Source organism: Brettanomyces bruxellensis, chromosome 9 (genome assembly GCF_011074885.1).
Source record: "Brettanomyces bruxellensis chromosome 9, complete sequence".
Classification (NCBI taxonomy): domain Eukaryota; kingdom Fungi; phylum Ascomycota; class Pichiomycetes; order Pichiales; family Pichiaceae; genus Brettanomyces; species Brettanomyces bruxellensis.
In genome coordinates, this window is record NC_054690.1 from 3791642 (window position 1) to 3812217 (window position 20576).

Sequence of the window (20576 nt, forward strand, 5' to 3'; positions counted from 1 at the left end):
TTTGAAAAAGATAATTATATTGTTAAACTTTTCAATAGTCAAAACTGGACGTAAAACTAAATTAGAACAGTCAAAACCTGATTGCCGTTTCCCACTTAGTAAATTTATTCCCAAGAATCATTACATATCACATTATTAAATAAGTATTTACCCTTTCCTGAATGCTCACAAAAATCTCTAGTTTGCTACAAAATTTAATAGATTTTGCTGATACGAGATAAATGTAGCGAAAAAAAAAAACGGTATTATCCCTTGTTTTGAGCGACACAAAATTACTTTCATTATTCAAATGAAATTAGTATACTAGGCCTTTCTTGTCGTCTTGTTTGCTATTTTACTACCATAAAAACTATCGAAACATATTTATTTTTTGTGATTAATGCGATAAAAATTATCTTATACATACTTTGTGAACAAACAAAAACGAAAAGGTGACATACTGTTTTATGATTTCCGAGATCAGCGAGTAAAAATCTTCTTCCACCAAGTTACAAATCAAATGCCACACTCTGTATTTTATGTACGACACATGAATATTCTAAATGAGAGCATGAGGGGAAAGGTATGTATTCAATTTACCTTTTTTTTTCCATATTTCATGCAGGGTGCTGTCGGGGTTGACGGGATGTTCCTACATATTACAGAACAAAAAAACTCATGTTCCTTTCAAATGAAGTAAGAAATGAAGACAATTTTATTGATTGCCATGAACGGCGGACTGCAAGTGAACTATGTAAAGCATCCAGGTGTTCTACCAATACGACTACTGTCTTTATTACTACAGAAATGAAATGTGTACAAGACTGTCAGTAAGCATGAAATATATCGCAATCAAAAAAAAAGAATGAAAAAAAATCTTTATATATTATTTAGATGCTTTCAATAAAGAAGAAGCACCTACAATGTAAATCAACCTTTAGAGTACATATATTCTCCATTCTGGGACATCTCTTTTTCTACTTTCTGTTTTTTGGAATGTGACTATTAAATTTTGAGCTTTGGCATGTTTTCAACCGAAATTTAAAAATCACAAAATTTATGCTAAATTAATCCTATTGTTTACTTTGAATAACATTGCAGAAAACGTGCAGAATTTAATTGATCGTGACAGCGCCTTAAAAAGTTTTGGAAGATCTTGTGTCGGCTTAGAAAGCTTCACTGTACGTCGCAACACTATATTCTTAGTACGAGACAAACAGGAATTAAAAACTTAAATCTATAATTCCTATGAATTGGTTGCCTAATACCTGAGGAAGGGTGGAGAAAGAGAGAGAGATGCTTATTAAAGAATAAAACATTGCCCCTTACGCCTTATTTTTTTAAACATCAAGCACCTATTATTAATATATTGTTTCGGAATGTCATAGTACTGTTATAGCAGCGCCCCTGAGATATTTTTGGAATTTCAATTGTAAAACGAAAATTCACCCTGAAATTATGCACTGAACTGTAATTTTTTTATGCTTCAAATGCATTTCGTCCCAAAATAGAGGCTTCATATTCCGAATTGGCCACAAAAATACGCACAATAACATCTATCATATTTTTTAAACGAATTGTTCTATGTGTCTACGTGGGAACATTAATACTGTTTGCTGTAGCTTCAGACTATTTAGCATAAATTTCATTTTTGTATTGAAGTTAATAGAAATGCTTAATTAAGAGGCATCAATTTACATTCCATTGAACGCTTATTATACGTCACTATGAGTGACTGTAAGGTTCAGGTGAGATTTGCATTTTGATATTTCCTGACGGACACATTCAAACCTGGAGCACATTATACTCTTTGCCTACGGAAAGCATTATGCCTTGTTTGCCCTGATCTATTTCATACTTCTATCTTTAGCTTATTTTTGTAATCTTGCACTTATATAAGAGAGATATAGCCCCGTAAACTGATATATACTATTTTAGGAGCTTGGCTTATACAAGACCTTTTTCAAAAGAACGTGTACCACTTCTAGTTTTCACAATGCTTTTTGTAAGTGCTCTTCGGGTCCTTGCATTAGGAACCTTGTGTTCAGCCGAATTTACCCATAGCTTCAGCAAAAAGCATGCCTTGAGAAAAAGACAGGACTTGCTTGATTCCGTGAATAGCATTCTTTATGACGCAGCAGATACCGCAGCCAGCTGTGTCCTAGCACCGCTTAACACCGTGATTACAGTTGCCGTGGATGATGGTGATAGCTGCGATTCCCTAGTTACTGATCTAAGTAATGTTGTGTCCGACTCTGGTGTGGAGGATGACGTTTTAGAGCCTTTGAGTTCTTTATTTAACTGCATATCTGGGGGCTCGGACAGCGAAATTTTGGGACATTTGAACAATGTTATTTCAGGAGTTAATTCTTGTGCTAAAAAAGGTGATGAATATTTAGACAATGTTAATACACTGTGCTCAAATCTTGTTCAAAGTTGTTCGAGTTCTCAGGAGAAGTGCGGCAAGGCCAGCAATGTTGCAACTGTGACAGGTGTGTGCGGCGAGTCATTGAGCTCATCTTCTGCTATTGCGTTTGATTCAGATAATCTTTTAGGTGATGTTTCTCAGCTTTTGGATAATACTCTTTCTGATTTGACAGGTAGCAGCTTTTCGAATGTTTTTGGAAATCTCTATGACTTGGTTGAATCAATTATTGATAATCTAGTTTCTTGCAATGATGTCTTTAAATCTTTGAGCTCTGATATTAGTGATACCATTTCACAGGTCGAATCATCATCCGACTCTGCTGTTTCTGAAATTTGTCCTCTTCTTCAGAGTCTTATAAATGATCTTCAAAGTTCTGATTCATCTACAAACATCTTGTGCGATATAAATACTTTGGCAGGAAAAATAATTTATTCTACCACTAGTTCTGCTAGCGACTCTGTGGAAGATGTTGGCAGTCTTGTTCAAAAGATACTTGATATTATTTCTGGAAAGTCATCAAGTTGTTCAGCAGAGTCATCCAGCACAGCACTTGGCTGCTCGAGCACAAATGTAATTTCCTCAAGATCGAAGACTATTCCTAGTATCTCAACCATATCTACGGCTTCTACTCAGGAATTTTCCAGCATTCCAGAAGGGGGAAAGGATGTTTCTACCACAATATTCAAGTCAACAAGTTGCCAAGGAACAATCTGTGCTGAAACATCTGTGACGACCGGTATTAAGACAGTTACAATTACAAGTGAGGGTGTTGTGACAAGGTTTACCACATACTGTCCTTTAACTGCATCGTCATCTTCATCATACTCGCAGTTGACTGAGTCTTCATCGTCAGCAAGTACCATTGACACTGAGGAAACAACCGTTGTTGTTCCAGAAATTTCTACTACTGTGGTTACCATAACCTCATGCAAAAATAATGCTTGCTCTACCATTCCGATTACTACTGGATTTAAGCCAATTACCACGACGAAAAGTGGATCTACCTTAGTTTCAACTACTCTTTGCCCACTAACTTCCCATTCAACAAAATCCAAGCATACAAGATCTTCAATTTCAACTAGTACCCTACCAACCGTTACGTCAACCTCTAAAAAAGCTACATCATTCACATCAAAAACACCATCATTTCCTAAAACCCCATGCACTGACACAAAATTGAGTTCTTCATCAGTTCCTACTTTAACCTCATCCACTCCAGAGACAACTTTGACCTCGGAGACTTCTTCAGTCTCTGAGACCACTTTGACTTCCGAAACTTCATCAACATCGCCTGCTCCAGAGATTTCAACTTCAGAGACTTCTTTAGCTTCAGAGACCACTTTGACTTCCGAAACTTCATCAACATCGCCTGCTCCAGAGATTTCAACTTCAGAGACTACTTCAGCTTCTGAGACCACTTTGACTTCGGAAACTTCATCAACATCGCCTGCTCCAGAGACTTCGACTTCAGAGACTTCCTCGACTTCAAAGACTACTTTGACTTCTTCAAAAACTTCCTCGACTTCAGAGACTACTTCACCTTCTGAGAGTAATTTGACTTCCGAAACTTCATCAACATCATCTGCTCCAGAGATTTCAACTTCAGAGACTTCTTCAGCTTCTGAGACTACTTCAGCTTCTGAGACCACTTTGACTTCGGAAATTTCATCAACGTCATCTGCTTCAGAGACTTCGACTTCAGAGACTTCGACTTCAGAGACTTCCTCGACTTCAAAGACTACTTTGACTTCTTCAAAAACTTCCTCGACTTCAGAGACTACTTCAGCTTCTGAAGTACTTTGATTTCCGAAACTACTTCAGCCTCATCTGCTCCAGAGTTTTCGACTTCAGAGACTTCTTCAGCTTCTGAGACCACTTTGACTTCCGAAACTTCATCAACGCCTTCTGCTACAAAGACGTCTTCAACTTCAGAGACCACTTTGCCTTCCACAGAAAGCTCACCATCTAAATCGTCTTTGCCTTCTTCTGGAACATCTTCAAAATTAGCTACTGCTTATACAGAAAGCTCATCTTTGAAACTAAGTGTTACATCATCATATACCGGGATCACTTCGACATCCTCGTCACCGAAGAACACTGAATTAAGCAGCAGTTCATATGAGGGAGGATTGACATACTCTACGGCAGTGTCGAACAGTGATGTTACAGGAGCTTCTCATTCTTCAGCATCAGAGACTACTCTTAGCGGAATTTCTTCTCGGAGCTCCGTCGCGGAAACGAGCATAAAACCATCATCATCCGAGCAAGCTACAGGGGAGGCAACCCCTGTTTCAACTCCGGCGGAAACCGTTACCACCGTGTTGACAATTACATCTTGCTCGGATCACGTCTGTACAAAGGTTCCTATCACTACGGGTATGCAGTCTCTCACGACGAGTATAAATGGTGTGACTACAGTTTACACTACATATTGCCCATTGACTGCCACATCTTCTGAATCCATTCCAACATTGTCTTCTTCGTTGGCTGCTGTCAGTACAGGAACTTACTCAAGCGGAGAAGTGATGGAAACTTCTTCGAGCGAGATTCCACATTCTAGCGAAACGTCCACTTCGAATAGTTCTACTAGTACAACCATAACAACATCAATAATCATATCCGCATACACTAGTGCTTCATCAAATACCATTTCGTTCTCAAATGAAACAAGCTCGACCGGCAGCTCGAGATTAGCTTATGAAACTGAAGGTACCAGCTCGTCTAGCTCCACTTTACAATACACTTCTGCAATTGTGAGTGCATCCGTGTTTGAAGGCTCTGCTAATCACCTTGCAATGGGTAGAGGCATAATCATTTCTCTGCTTGCAGTTGCGTTCTTGTGAGACCTTTTTTAATTTTACTCCCATAATAATGCGATGTCTATTCGAATTCGAATGACATCTCCTATAAATATGCTAGTTTGACATATTTCATCTTTCATTCGTTTCTAAATAATTATTAAATCATTATTTATTGGTTTTTGCATAACTGTCTATTTGTAGTTTTAGTTCTGAAGCTAGGGTGTATCTTTGAAAATAGTTCGATGTGGACCAATGCTCATTTGTGTGCCGTTTGATTTTTTAGTTTCCTCCTTTTCTTACGTGCTGAAATCTAGTTATTAGTAATATACTCCCTTATTTAATTTGGACAGGGTGTATTGCGAGTCAGTTCAGTGACTTCAGCACTGGGAAGGAAAAGGCACACTTGGTTTCTAATTTTTTTGATGCACTAGCAATAATGTTCAACATTCAGAATTGGCGATAAATTACCTCTTTACTGTGATTATCAGAATAGAGATTGAAAAGTTTATTGAAGACTTCGCATATATATTAGCAGATTGAAATGATATATTTAAGACAAATTGATTGATGCTAGGGAGGAGAATTTTCCGATTAAAATAAGCAGCATGCAATTACGTAATCAAAGGACAATTGTGTGTACTTTTGGTGTATTGAGAGCCAACTTTATCTGACTAATAGTGGCTTAACTTCACCTTGAATATGTTTCAACTAGCTACTTATTCTTTTGAGTTAGTTTCTTTATTTCTGCTTTTGCTGTATTATTTGTTGGCACTTGTTTTATTAACACTATTCTTATTTCTTTTTTGTTCATTTGTTAGCTTTTCATTTTAAGATTTTTATATAAACTGCTAACTTAATAAATGCGCACTTTCAGGTATTTTAGAGCTATTGTTAAATTTTTCTGCACGACCATTACCCAATAAATAGTCTATAACTAATGGAAACTTCTAAAATTTCAACCACTTTACTGTCGGAACCTAAAAGTTAGGGACCGTTTGTACGAGCAAATAGAATAAGATTAATCACTATGTATCAGCAAGATGAAATTCCTCAGATACTAGAATTGTCTCAAATTCCAGTTTATCGATAAGCCTTTGATAGATAACCTCTGTTATTATCGTTATGTTCTCTTATCTGCTTGTCTCCTCAGTAGTGCAGTAACATTCTCTCTGAAAGATTCACTAACTATATATTTCTCATACAAATTATATTCCGAATCTTTCTATAATATTTTCGCCACCGAATAATTCGTCATAGGAATTTCTCCCCACACCGTAGGCTATATAATTACAATATCTCTCTCTGTGGGATGCCTCTGCGCATTCACTATGATACTCAATATTATCAGAGATAAGAATATTACTTTACTAAATATCTTGTTGTACATCCGATAACAACTTAAACGTATACAAGATTAAGTATCACGTGTGTTATTATCAGCTGAACGCACACAGATCCCAACATTTACCTATATTTCGTTCGGACAATTTTTCTATTCCTTCTGACTCTTACCGGAATACGGAGTTCAAGGTCTTGATTCACATCCATTTTCTAATAACGATCATTTGATTACGTAATAATAGGTATTGGCACATTCTTACAACATTATTATACATACTGAGGAGGAAAAAAAGATTATTCAACAAGGTAAATCATTGTAAATCCCAGATGTACAACAGAGCAGTAGGTAAAAATCACTGCTCTACTTTAGTGGTTAAACTTACCACGTGATTCAATTTAATGCAGACTTACTTACTTGTAATACGACGGGAATTCAACAAATTCCTCTTAATATTCTATCTACGAACAATAATGCTTGAACCCAGCCATAAATTTATTCATTATAAAGTTTTTTTTTTTTTTTTTTTTTTTTTTTTTTTTTAATCATATTTTATTTCTTGATTCTTGACATCGTCATGGGTTCAAAAATATTTCAACAGGAGAACCGTTCACATAAAGATAATTTCAGATATCTTTATGTTAAACAACTCAACAAGCTTAGGTAAAATTACCGTCTTGCGGCAGCCTCGGCCGACTTGATTTCTGAGTAAAGACGAGTAGAATACCATGGAAGTGCCGTTTCCAAGGAGGAGATTTGGCTGTACTCGGAAGCTGCCAAAGTCTTGAAAAGAGTTGTAAATGAATCATCAGTGTAAGTCATCATCTTAGTGTAAAGATTGATCAAATTGCTTGGGAATTCCACACTAGGGTGAGTCAAAAGATATGAAATGTACTGCATAGTGTTTGAGTCAATGTCCTCAAACAAAACACTAATATCAGCGACCTGCTTTGGTGTCAAATCTGCAGCTGCCATGGTAGCGAAAACGGCAGAGGTCAAAATAGTTGAAGCCTTCATTTTAGTATGTTTTATTTGTTTTTTGTGATTGGTAAGATTATTGAATAATACTCTTGTTGGATGGATAAAAACGAAAGCAAATAGTGTGCACAACTGTATTAAAATTACTCGTTTTTTGTGATAAACCATGACCTTTATATATCGTTAATTTGTTTCTCTTTAGTTATTGAGCATACCCATTAATTTAACGCTTGATTCTCGTTTTTTAAAAGCTTTACGAACTGTGATTTTAGCCGATTAATTCATACGACCTCGGATTTTTAATTGATCAACTTATTCTGGATTGAAAGTGTGGAAACTGATACGGATGTCTCGGTTTCCTGGATACAATTCTTGTTGAACATCCGGTATAAGTTTGAGTACACTCGTACAAGTTGTATTCCCTTTAACACTCACCCAGCTGGGAATTTTGATAGGTCTACTCTGTTTTAATTAGAACGGGGCTCATGGTATATTCTGTTCTTTTTGGGACATATACCTTTCTTCCTGTTTATTTTTCATTCACACATTCTTTGCTCCATTCCAAAATAAGATAAATTAATGTAGCACTACAAATATTTCAACGCATCTTGAAATATTACTTCTCGTATTCCCTCCTTGTTTAGATGTGATGCACACACAATTTAAATATATTCTGTGCAATAAAATGCAAAATGGCTTCTTATTCTCATTGTAAAATTTATAAATTTGCATCCAAATTTAGGAACGGACTGAGGTACAATCCATTTAGTTCTGAATTACCATTTTACACAACCTTTACCGATAGAACTGTGCATAATGCTTTCTTCTCTAAGCTCGTACATTAATCCAAATAGGAACAAAAACATTCTATTGTAACAAGTTTCACGGTTGGTTTACCTTCAAAACCAGATTGAAAGGGCGGTCGTGAAAATAAAAATTAGGGTCCACAATTATACATCATATAATCGTATAAATCGTAATTATGAAGTTTGAGCAATTGTACAGTATATGTGTCCACTCGTCAGTAAATTATTTAGTGTGCTTCTCCACAAACATGTAATTATAAACTTTGTCATTATTATACGAAGGCTAAGATACACAAACGTAGAATTTTCTGGATTCAAAATGATGGCTTTCTACGTTATATAAACAAAAATATATATCAGCAAGTATATGTCAAAGTGTTTTCACAAAGTATTTTGATTCAGAGAAAGCTCCTCGTGAAAAGCTGAACTTCAAGGATGATATTTAGCGTAACTTAGGAAGAAATTCATTCATTGTTAAATTGTAAACGGGAAGAAGTGGGCCTCGGTTGATACCTAAACGGTAGAATACAAATTTCCATAGACCGTCTATATCATAAAGTATATAGGTAGAATAAACAAAAAAAAAAAATAGAATATCATGGAATGTTCGTTTAATGTGTGAAATCGTTTCTCTCGTACCTTTTCGAGAAACCCTTGATTTTTTGCAGATTTTCCTTAAAATTAAACCAAGCAGTTAGACAGAATTTGAACCCAATTACTCTATGAAACAACATTTATCATGATGTAATTAAATATTCAAAATATTATTGTGTATACTTTGTTCTTCGAATTCAAATTTGTTTCTAGCAGTAGTAATAAACGCTTTATGAGCCGCAAACTTGCATCGGTAGAGTCTCAATTAAAATGAGAACCTTTCTATGTTGAAATATACCGTCTATAAAATAAAAAATTCCAACATTGCAGTAAATAATTATACAGATTTTAGTTAAATGTACTCTAAATATTATAAAACTGAAATCGAATGATGTAAAGTATCGAACTGTCCTAACCTCAACTATACTATATTTTGATATTAAAAGAGAGATCTGTCGATAGTCGCGTCCGAAAAATTACCCCACTTTGCTCTTTTCGCAGGAGAATCTCACCCAACAGGATTTAAAAAAAGATATTAACGGGTATTTAAGTATTTGCATTTCTTTCTTTATGCTTAGTTCTCTATGCTTCCCACTTTAAATTTCTATTTCTGCCGGTCGTTTTAATTTCTGGGAGTAAACTTGAAATAAGACGAGATGCGGCGGCGGGAATCCATGAATGTGGATATAGCAATGCTTCGATGATGTATTTCCATACTTCAACAGCTCTCAAAGAGAAGGCCATGTTAGCAATTGATGTCTCAAGAACTGCCTCAAATGTTAAAATAACCGCATATATTATCTTCCAATCGACATTATCATTCGGTAATGCTGAACATCGATTCTTTTAACAGATTCCAAAATTTCAAGTACGCGTTCTATAGCCAATTTGTTATGCTCTTGTTTATTTTTTTAACAACACTAGGTATACTAGTTAACTAGAACCTCATAAAATGTTCGAACACAACACTTAAAATCAAAACAAAAAATACTATCGATACAAATTTTTCAACATTACAACCGACCATTAATTAAGTAAAAAGGGCTAAATTATGATCCCGAATGCACATAAATTATTATATATTAAGCCTTTAATTAGTAATCTCACAGAACAATGTCATCAATCCACAAATAATAATAAATGAAACATGAACATTCGATGTGAATAAATATGGGTTAACATTCACGGTTTATCAGAAAATGAAAGAAGCACTATCATTCTGTGGAAAAGTATCGAATACAATGTTCTGGGTTCTGACTTTATTTGCACTATGACCACATGAGGGGCTTTCAGACATTTTTTAATTAATTCAACCCAGTTAACGATTGGTACTTATTTCCATTTTTGTTTTAAGGCTTCCGATATATATTGAATCACTTGGTGTGCTCTGCTTAGAATACTTGAATTGTAGTTATGAAACGTGATTTCAGATTAAGCAAAGGGTTTCCGGAAAGAGTGCTCGTTTTTTTAAAGCGTATCCTAGTAAAAAATAGTATACAAGATCAGTGGTAATATTAAATCAGAAGGTAAAGGCAAGCTTTCAATTGGCAACGTTAGAGAATTGAGGGAATACATAAATTAGAATTTAGATTGCTCTTAAGAGAGAGATTTGATGAATTTGAAAGCAAATCATGTAACCTTTTGAGTATTTGGATATCCAAGGAATAAGTTTATGAAAATAGACGATATAAAAAGGTACAAGAGAAAATAGCACTAATGTACGAAAAGAATAATTGTTTGTGCTTCCTACATTTAAGTATATTAAGTAAGGATTTCTTGAATACAAAACGGTGTTATTTTCAGGCGTATCTGTCGACAGTTGTACTACAATGTGGTACTTTATAACATATTTCATTGAAAGCGAATGAAGCAGATTATTAAGGATACATGCTTTATAATTTGTGATAATCTCTAACCCTATTGTTTGGACGCCCATTAAGATTGCTATAAATTTGCCATTACACCAGAAAGTTCGGATGCGGAAGATTCAATAGTGAATTCTTTTTGTTCGTCATTTTATAACTTCTTCATCATATACCACCAATGGGCTGCTGATTTTTCTTCTATAAATTTTTACAAATAAAGTGCTTGATTAATAGATTAAAGGCCTTGAAGGTGAAATATAATTATTCCTGAACCTAGGAAACATTATGGTGCCCATATTTTTATTTTCTCACGTAGGCTCAATTCCTGACTGTTCGAAGTAGACATACATACAGCACAAAAAAAATGGAGAGAAGATTTGATTCATTTTTGAAAAGATGCCTCTAATTACTAACTTATTTTGTGTTAAATTTTTTTTTTCCCTCAGGAATATACTGACGGACAATTTGTTGATAACCGTTTAATATACTTAATATATTATCAAAAAAAGAAATTCTTATTGTTCAAATTTAGACGATTTTTCTTATCATTCGAATAAATAATAAATTATCCAATCAGGTATGAGAACATATATGCATATTTGCGCGCTTTGACCGAAAATTGTCGGAACAATTTTCACAGTTATCGCTATATATTTCTCACATGTAAATGATGATAAAAGTCAGGAGAGAAAAAGAAAAGTTATGCACGGCCGACATTTATTACCTTCAAACTTTCTGAATACTTCTTCAACCAAAGATGATTTGTCGTTAGAATCAGAAAGGTAAGCAATAACAACTTTTTTCAAGATGCTCACGAAATCTCCAGTGCGAAAAAAGAAAAAAAACAATCGTGTTTTATTAGCATGTAACAGATGCAAAAAGAAAAAGAAAAAATGTGACGGCCGGCAACCCTGTCGAAGCTGCAAGGGAGTTGAAGCTCAGTGTATATACGAGACTTCACGCTCCTATTTTCCGACCACGAGCATAGAAATTCAACATAATGTTGATACAAAAATAGATGAGCTCAACAGACTTCGTGATGAGTTGGCGAACGCAAAAGTGAAAATCAGGTTTCAGAACGATCGCATTAAAAAACTTGAAGAAAGTCAAACGAATGATTCTGATCGTCCAAGCATCAACGGTATAAACGGGCAGCCCCAAGATATTTCAATGCAATCCCAAGAGAAAAAGTCACCGTTTGCCCGCATAACATTTGCAACAGCTATTATGAAAATTCTTTACCATGATCAGAACGAGCGAAATGAATATATTGGATCATTTGCCATACTATCAATCTCTAAGGCCATCCGAAATTTATTAGGGGCACCACGTAAGCCCAAACCTCCTCCGGTTTTCCTTGACGGTGATTATCAATATCCGTATGGAATACCAATTAGCATTGAAGCAGACTTTTTAAAGAACTTTTTAAATATCTCTCACAATAGATACATGATAATAAGGCCAGGAGATATCAAGAAAGTTTTTGGGCAGAAAACTTCGGAAAGATCACCATGGGAAGAATTTTATTTAAGCATTTCATTAGGTATTGGCTGCAGACTAGTTGGTCTTTTGCACGTAACTTCATATCTATCTCCAGAATTTTATTTCAGAAATGCTATGAAACATCTTTCTGATGCTAACTTGAATTCACTTCAAAAGATTCAGGCTTGCGCATTAATTGCAATATTTGTGGGAAAATGTTACAATAATTTCTTTTATTTAAGTTCATGGGAACTGATAGGGATGGCTATGAGGATGTTAATTCAAAATGGTTTCCACCGTAAGAAGGAAGTTACAATAGAAGGATGTGTAGAATACGAGTTTATGAAAAGATTATTTTGGTCTGTTTATGATTATGAGAAGGCACTTTCTTTATCAATGGGACGTCCAACATCCATAAACGACGAATTCATTGACATACCTCTACCATTGAGCATTGAGTTAGCAGATAATCCAACGAAACAGGATGTAACACTTCTCTATAAAACCCAAAAAATGCAGCAAGATGGGGTTGATTTTGTTCAGCCAATAACAAGGTTAACATCTTTTATTCAAACTAGCATTATTCGGCAAATAGAGAGTAGGACACATATTCTTTTTTATTCGGTGAACACCCTAATTCCAAATGCAGATTCATTTGAGCTCATAATGAATTCCATAGAAAAGTGGCATGCAGATATTCCTCCTAGAGCCACATTTGAGAAAACGATGGAAGGTAAGGAAAGTTATGACTACTTTGAAGTCCTTTATCACAGGGCTCGCCTACTTCTTCTTCTTCCAAAAATGATGTTAGGTTCACATAAACAACGAGCTAGTCTTCTCAAATCCGCTTGTGCTTCTGCTAGTGGAATATGTGATGGATATATGGGCATGCATGAGGATTCGGTATTAGTTTTCAGTATGTTTGCCTTTCATACAGCATTTTTAGCAGGAGTAACGATGGTTTACTACATTCGATTTAACGGCTACTCACATTTTCTAAAGTTACGCTCGTCTATGAGGTCCTGTTCAAATCTTCTTTGATGTTTTCAGAGCGTTGGCCCGAAGGAAAAGTGTACCAGGACATATTCGATACTTTATGGGATTTTGTAGAAACAAAAATGGGTGAAAAAGAGAATATAGTAGATTCAGAAAAAAATTTCAACCTGAAGGAGCATAATTACTTTCATGCGCAAGAGGAAGCAAACAATTTTTCATGGATGGATGATGGTTTCAATGAAGATTTCTGGAGTCAGATAATGTCTGATATAACTAAATAAAATTTGGATTTTTGGATACTTGTAACGTTTTAACACCTGATTGATATATCAAATGCAACTCTTATATATTGGAATCACTACCATAAAATCATTGGATGCTTTTAATATCAAGCATAGAAAGCAGAATATAGGAGAGGGGAAAAAACATTGAACTAAAAATTGCTTATGTTTAACGATTGAGCGACATTTTTTTGATATAAATTAAGGCGGATAGGTAGTGTAACTTCTTCGGAAGAGTTGTCGATGGATAACGAAAAATATTTTGAAGTTCAGTAATTTATCTATAACACATAAATACGTTATTCATATTACGGCAGAAAAATTTAATACAATTATACATCATCAGAAAAAATATGATGAATGACTAAGAAAGTATAATAAATAGGATTTGCGGATAGGTGTGTACGAATCGCTTCACTCATGAATCTTATTTGGTCTGATTGATTTGGGCGAGTAAAACCTAATTATGGAAAAACAATGTTTTCCTTCCGATTATATTTATTCGGAGCAGCCGCGCAATATTTTTTTGGTGCAATGTTATCTTAATTATCTTTCGGTAGTTCCGAACAAGCGCCTGTCGATTTCAAACTAAATTTATACATCGTTCCATATATTTAATTGCAAAAGTCAATATACCAGTAATCAGGTAATTTTATGGAATGTTTCATCAGAAGGCTATTATGAAATCCTGAGAGCGAAAGAAAAATTAGAAATGAATATTAAAAAAAACTACATCAACTTCATTTAGCTAGCTAAAAATGAGTCCCGATGTTTAGACAGTTGAATCTTTTGAACAAGACCAAAGGGGAATAAACTAAAGTACAGTTTGAAAGGTACTATAATTTAAATTAGAAAATAGTGGAAGCAAATTTGTTGAAGATAGAATAGCCCAAGTACGTACTATCCATAAGCAGAAGCATTTGGTATTTCAGAAAAAAACATCTTCATATATATCAACCAAATACTAGCGCCCAATCGGTCCTGATGGATAAACAAAATATCAAAGTAACGATGAAGCAAGAGAGCGATGGTCTTGAAAAATCAGCAATTGTTAGACTCTTAAGTCATGACCACGAGCACAATCTGCAATATTTGGGGCCTTTCTCTTTAGGCTCTATAACTAGTGCAATTAAAAAACTTTTAAGCACATCTTCACCATTGGAAACAATTTCAGAAACATCAAGAGCCGACTTCTATGGTCCGATGAAAATACCAAGAGCTCTGAATATCACTTTCCTTAAAAGCTTTATGACTTTGGCACATGAAAAGTATTTTCTTTTGGAGCCATACATGCTCGTCGAAACACTAAAGAAGAATCCATCTACACGTAAAAATTGGGAAGGATTTTGTCTTGAAATGGCTTTGGGTATAGGCTGTCGATTGGTATGGTTAACTCGTGTAAAAACATATCCACAACCTCAATATTATTTCAATAATGCAATGCGGTATCTTTCGAAAGCAGAAATGAAACCATTGAGAGAAATTCAGGCATGCGCTCTTATTGGAGCCTTTGTGGAAAGATGTTTTACGGAAAATTCCCACTTCTATATGAGTTCTTGGGAATTAATAGGGATGGCTCTCAGAAAATTAATTCAATACGGATATCATAAGAAAAGGAAACTCTCTTTGAATACGGCAATTGAGTACGAAGGTACTAAAAGAATATTTTGGTCAATATATTGCTTCGAAAAAGCACTTTCACTTTCGTTAGGTCGTCCAAGTTCTATTAACGATGATTTCATTGATATTCCTTTGCCAATCAGCTTTAAGATGTCGGATAATCCGACTGAAATACAAATCAGATGTCTTTTCGAAAAACAGAAAATGCAACAAAATAATGATAAATTTGATCAACCAGTGACAGAAATCACCATCTTAATTAAGGCAACTTTAATGAGCAAAATTAGAGCCAAAATGCAAGAAATCCTTTCTTCTGTGGATTGCGGTACTTCAAAAAATGAATTATTTAAACAAATTTCTGATACTCTTGAGAAGTGGCATCGGGAATTACCTTCTAAGCAGGTATTCAACAACGCTCTGGAAGAAAAAAAGAGTTATGAATCACTTGAAGTTCTTTATTATGAAGCAAAACTTTCTCTCTTATTACCAATGCTTATGATGCGTCGGTCCGAAGAGAGTTTGTTATTAAATGATGTTTGTTCAGCTGCTTCTGGTATATGTGGATGTTATATGAAAATGTATCATGAATCAGATTTAATATTTAGCGTACATGCGTTACGGACAACATTTTTGGCCGGAATGACAATTCTATATTTTGTCAAAATGTTTGGTCATAAAAAACTCAAAAATGTGCACATCTCACTAAGAACTTGTTCTAGTCTTCTTATCTTGTTTACAGAGCGTTGGCCAAGTTTTAAAATTTATCAAAATCTGTTTGATAGCTTATGGGATTTTATTGAATTGGAGAAACAGACGGAAGATACGACAAGAGATAGTAAAAACACCGTTAAGCTTCTGAACAATAGAAGCATAAAAAATATTGATGAAGTGGTAGACCCATACGCCAATTTTCGTGCACATTTTAATAAAAATTTTTGGAATATGGTCCTGTCACATACTTGTTGAGGTCGGATTACCTACCACTCTTCAATTTTCTATAACTAAACTTGAGGGAGTATTCGAACGTGTATAAGAGGTCAATATACTAATAAAAAATGTATAATATAATATTCATTTAAAACTCTTATTGGTTACCATGTTTAACTCTCATTCTATATCACAACTTATATCAACTATTCAAGCGTTTAAAAAAAATGAACAGAGAGACCTAAATGAAGGGAAGGAGGACAGGTATAAAAGAAAGAAGAAGGTGCTTATATGAAAATATTCATAATTCTTTATACTGATTTAATTTTAGAATCAATCGTTCATAGCTCTCACAACTAGATTGGGATTTAGTAGTAAATATTATGTGAAATATCCTGGCAAGGTAAGATTATTCCATCCAGAGAGGTCAGAGAAATCACAAACTATTTAACATTATAATACCAACGCTACCTTGCTTTGAATAATAAAAGTTCAACCAAGTAAGGATTAATAAGTACTTTTTTTTGATTAAGACTACGTACGCACTTTTTTGCCGTTTTATTGCTTTCACATTTTTTATATTAAACTGGCAGTTCAGTTACTTTGTGGAAAGGGATGCGTAATGATCAGGAAATTAAACATTCAGATAAGTAATAAATACCTAAATTCTAAAGCAAAATAGACATAGTTTTACCCATGAAAGTATACAATTCATTACTTATCTTCAAAAGGGCGAAACTTACTCAATCCTATGATTATTGTATAGTATTCTCACTCATTAAAATTATGCTAGGTGGTTCCATTTGCTTAAAAAGAAAATGAGAAGAAGAATTTGTGCGGGACATTTTTTCTGCGCGCAGGTATTGGACAGTGGTAAAAAAAAAAAAACGATGTCGCCCAAAAAGGACAGGGATGACGGAAGCAACAAAGAATATTCGCAATATTTTTCTTATCTTTCTTTTGGTTTTCGGAAGAACCGAAGGGAATCGACCAGATAACTTAATCAAGGTAAACTAATTTTTTACATTATTCGGTACCGATAGAATAATTCTTGTCGAGCCCTTAAATTATTAGAACAATTATTTTCGTTAATCGAATGCATGTTCCCCAGATATTAATCTTATCAGAAACTATTCATTACCTTGTTTTAAAAAAGTCGAATCATATATGTTTTTAATTTACTCCTTCAGGTGACCATCATCGTCACACCTGAAATGCACTATATATACGGTGGGATCTTCATTTTAAAATGTTTTGATCAAAAGATGAAAGGATAAGCAAAAAAATTACGAAGAATATATTTACTTCTGTTTCTGTATCAGCACTCAACACATAAGAGTACAAATCTTAATTTCTTCAACATAATGGATTACTTAAAAAAGTTTGATGCGTTGATCTCTGTGAAAGACGATTCAGAGGAAAACAAAGACTTATTGAGGGCAAATAAAGATCTCAAGCCAACCCCGCCGAAGGAAAGAACATGGAGACTTTATAATTACATATTGATCTGGTTTCAGTCTAGTTTTAATGTGAACGAATGGAATACCGGTGCCTCTCTTATTAAGACATCCGGTCTTCCATACGGTGAGGTCCTTGGAGCTGGAATTTTTTCAATATTCTTTAGTTGTTTTGTTACTGTCCTTAATGCACGTCAGGGATCGGACTATCATATTGGATATCCGGCGTTGGCAAGATCAACATTTGGAGTTCGTCTTGGATATTTTATGGTCTTTGTTCGAATGTTTGTCGCCATTATATGGGTTGGTGTGATGACATATTATGGATCATTATGTTTGGATGTTACATTCAGATGTATGTTTGGTCACAAATGGACCGATATCACCAATTATCTTCCAGCAAGTGCCGATACAACTACGAGATATATGCTTATATTTTTCATTTACTGGTGTCTACAATTTCCTTTAATGTTTTGTCATCCAAAATTTATTCGTCACTTTTTTACGGTCAAAGCATTCATAATGCCCCTTGCAACATTAGGTCTTTTTATTTTCTGTGTGGTTAGAGGTCACGGGCCAGGAAAATGGGAAGTTGGAGAAAAGGATCCTGCAACAGTTTCAAAAGGTAACTTATGGTTGAGTGTCTTAAATTCTATCATGGGTACAGTTTCTCCGATGATCATCAATCAACCAGACATATCCCGGTATGCGAAGAGACCAAAGGATACGGTTATCCCTCAGGCAATCGGTTATTTACCATCCAAAATTATGGTCTTTATGTTTGGAACCGTTAGTGTGTGTTCATTGTACAGGGCATATGGAGCCGCTTATTGGAATATATGGGATCTTTTCAATGCCATTCTTGACAATGAATGGGGTCCAGGAGCAAGGACTGGAATTTTCTTCGTTTCACTTGCTTTCGCCGTGGGAAATGCTGGAACAAATATTTTCGCAAATTCGATTCCTTTTGCTTGCGACCTTGCTGGTATCTTACCGAAGTATTTCACAATCGTGAGAGCACAGATATTTGTCGGTCTCTTTGCGTGGGCAATTGTTCCATGGAAATTTTTACAAAATGCACAGAAGTTCTTAACATTTTTGGGATCATATTCTATATTTGTGGGCCCTTTATTGGGATGCCTTTTGGCTGATTTCTATGTTTTGAGGAAGGGAAATCTTCATGTTCCATCACTTTACACAAAAAATCCGTCTGGAGTATACTACTTTGTTAAGGGTTTCAACTTTTTGGGACTATTCTCATGGGCGGCTTCTGTAACGATTGCTGTTCCGGGTCTTTACAGAGCCTACTATCCTGATAGTTTGTCACAGAATGCTACCAATATTTATACTTCCGGATGGCTATATACTTTTCTTATGGCGTTCTGTTTACATTCAGTTCTAGGATTGATATTTAAACCTAAGCTATATCCAGACGCACATAAAGATGAACCAAAGACCTGGGAGTATATGGTTCATACAGATGGATTTTTTGAGGATGATAGTCCTATTAATGGCGTTGGTTATCCGGGAACTGTTGAACTAGAAGGATCGGATGCAACTAACAGCTTTATAATGGTTGAAAAGAACGAAACAAAAACATCAGTAATTTCTGTTTCCACTTAAAATATTTTTCCCTATGTTGATTATATACTCAATATTAAATACAATTATCTGCTTTCATTCCTTGTACCTTCTTTGTGCTTTTTATATATTCATATTCTTTTCCAGGTTAAGTTCCCTCTGCTGCCTTTATGGTATGCAGCTTGTTTACTAGCATTTCAACTGATATTTTCCTATAATAGAATGGTTTGTATAGGAAATTTCCAAAGAATAAGAGCCACCGTTCAAATGTGCAGTTCCGAATTAAAGTTCAATCTGATGGAAGGTATAGCGTGTGTTTTGTTTTTAATCACAGTCGTTTTGTGTGGTTACATGATATTGCCAATGATAAATAATTAGAAAGGTATGATCATTAATCATTACAGTTAAATAAAAATATTTCCTCTTACTTTATCTATTAGGTTTTAATTCGCAAATAATAAAATAAACGATAAGTTTTGGATATCATGATTTCTCAATCTGACTGGTTCAGAATAATTTGAGCATCCTTACACTGAACATTATGACTAATGGGTTTATTCGGAAGTAGATATCAATTGTATATGCAAAGAGAATGATTCCAGATGTTAAATATCACTCAATCAGATTTTATTGTCCTTTTCAGGAGACCAGTGTCCCGAAATCTTGTTATCTCCATGGTTTGTTGCAACAAATTTGGAGTCAGGAATAATTCACGAATTTCTTCGCAGATCTGAGCTCGGAAAATTCTGCGCAATTGTTTCTGTTCAACAATAGCGTTCATTGCCCTAGATTTGTGAGGGGAGAAAAAAAGAAGGTGGGTTAAATGTGGGTTATTCCTAATATGTTTATTGTGTTTTTTTATTCTTGCTTGTGCCACTCCATCCAGCCCATCAGTTTCATTTAAGGAAAAGTACGGAAGTCAATTTCAGCAAAATTTGTAGTCAAAAAGCAGAATTTTTGCCATACTAAGACCTGAATTATAAATTTGTTATTCGATTTGTATCTCGGATATATATTAATCATAAATCTTGGCACGGACCTTCCTGAACTGGTTTTTCCCTTAATTCAAAAGTATTTTCCGTAAATATAATCAAGTTAAAAAATATGTGCATTTCTCAGCAGTCGAGGAGGACATATCATTTCCGCGAATTAATATTTAGACAATGCGATGAATAAAAGAATATCGTGTTGTTCCATGATAACAATGTTTCCCCAAAAAACCATTTAACAATGTATGTTCGATTCCATTGAAGTTCTTGGCCCCATGGGACATTTGCAACAATCAGAATCGAAAAAAAAAAGGAAAAATATTTGGCAATAATTACTGCTCTCCGGAATTTTTGTATTTTGTTTCATTTATTGCGGCTTATAGCAAGAAACTCTCACCCCTTTAGTTTTTTCCATATTTTCCCTCCACAAGGTACCCCATCCAATACTTTGCA

The 20576-nt window shown here is 34.8% G+C and overlaps 5 protein-coding genes across 5 annotated transcripts; 4 read left to right on the plus strand and 1 right to left on the minus strand.

Annotated features, from left to right (window-relative positions):
• Positions 1 to 1975: 1975 nt before the first annotated feature.
• On the plus strand, positions 1976 to 5250 carry BRETT_003450 (uncharacterized protein; the record flags this gene model as incomplete). The annotated part of the gene is made up of 2 exons (XM_041281959.1): positions 1976 to 4201; positions 4261 to 5250. 2 exons carry the CDS (start codon positions 1976 to 1978, stop codon positions 5248 to 5250), a joined length of 3216 nt encoding a protein of 1071 aa, XP_041139750.1.
• Positions 5251 to 7216: 1966 nt separating this feature from the next.
• BRETT_003451 (uncharacterized protein) lies at positions 7217 to 7564 on the minus strand (the record flags this gene model as incomplete). The annotated part of the gene is made up of 1 exon (XM_041281960.1): positions 7217 to 7564. One exon carries the CDS (start codon positions 7562 to 7564, stop codon positions 7217 to 7219), a length of 348 nt encoding a protein of 115 aa, XP_041139751.1.
• Positions 7565 to 11597: 4033 nt separating this feature from the next.
• Positions 11598 to 13313, plus strand: BRETT_003452 (uncharacterized protein; the record flags this gene model as incomplete). The annotated part of the gene is made up of 1 exon (XM_041281961.1): positions 11598 to 13313. One exon carries the CDS (start codon positions 11598 to 11600, stop codon positions 13311 to 13313), a length of 1716 nt encoding a protein of 571 aa, XP_041139752.1.
• Positions 13314 to 14560: 1247 nt separating this feature from the next.
• BRETT_003453 (uncharacterized protein) lies at positions 14561 to 16135 on the plus strand (the record flags this gene model as incomplete). Its single annotated transcript, XM_041281962.1, has 1 exon — positions 14561 to 16135. One exon carries the CDS (start codon positions 14561 to 14563, stop codon positions 16133 to 16135), a length of 1575 nt encoding a protein of 524 aa, XP_041139753.1.
• Positions 16136 to 17460: 1325 nt separating this feature from the next.
• On the plus strand, positions 17461 to 19176 carry BRETT_003454 (uncharacterized protein; the record flags this gene model as incomplete). The annotated part of the gene is made up of 1 exon (XM_041281963.1): positions 17461 to 19176. The coding sequence occupies one exon, from the start codon at positions 17461 to 17463 to the stop codon at positions 19174 to 19176; it is 1716 nt and encodes a 571-aa protein (XP_041139754.1).
• Positions 19177 to 20576: the final 1400 nt, after the last annotated feature.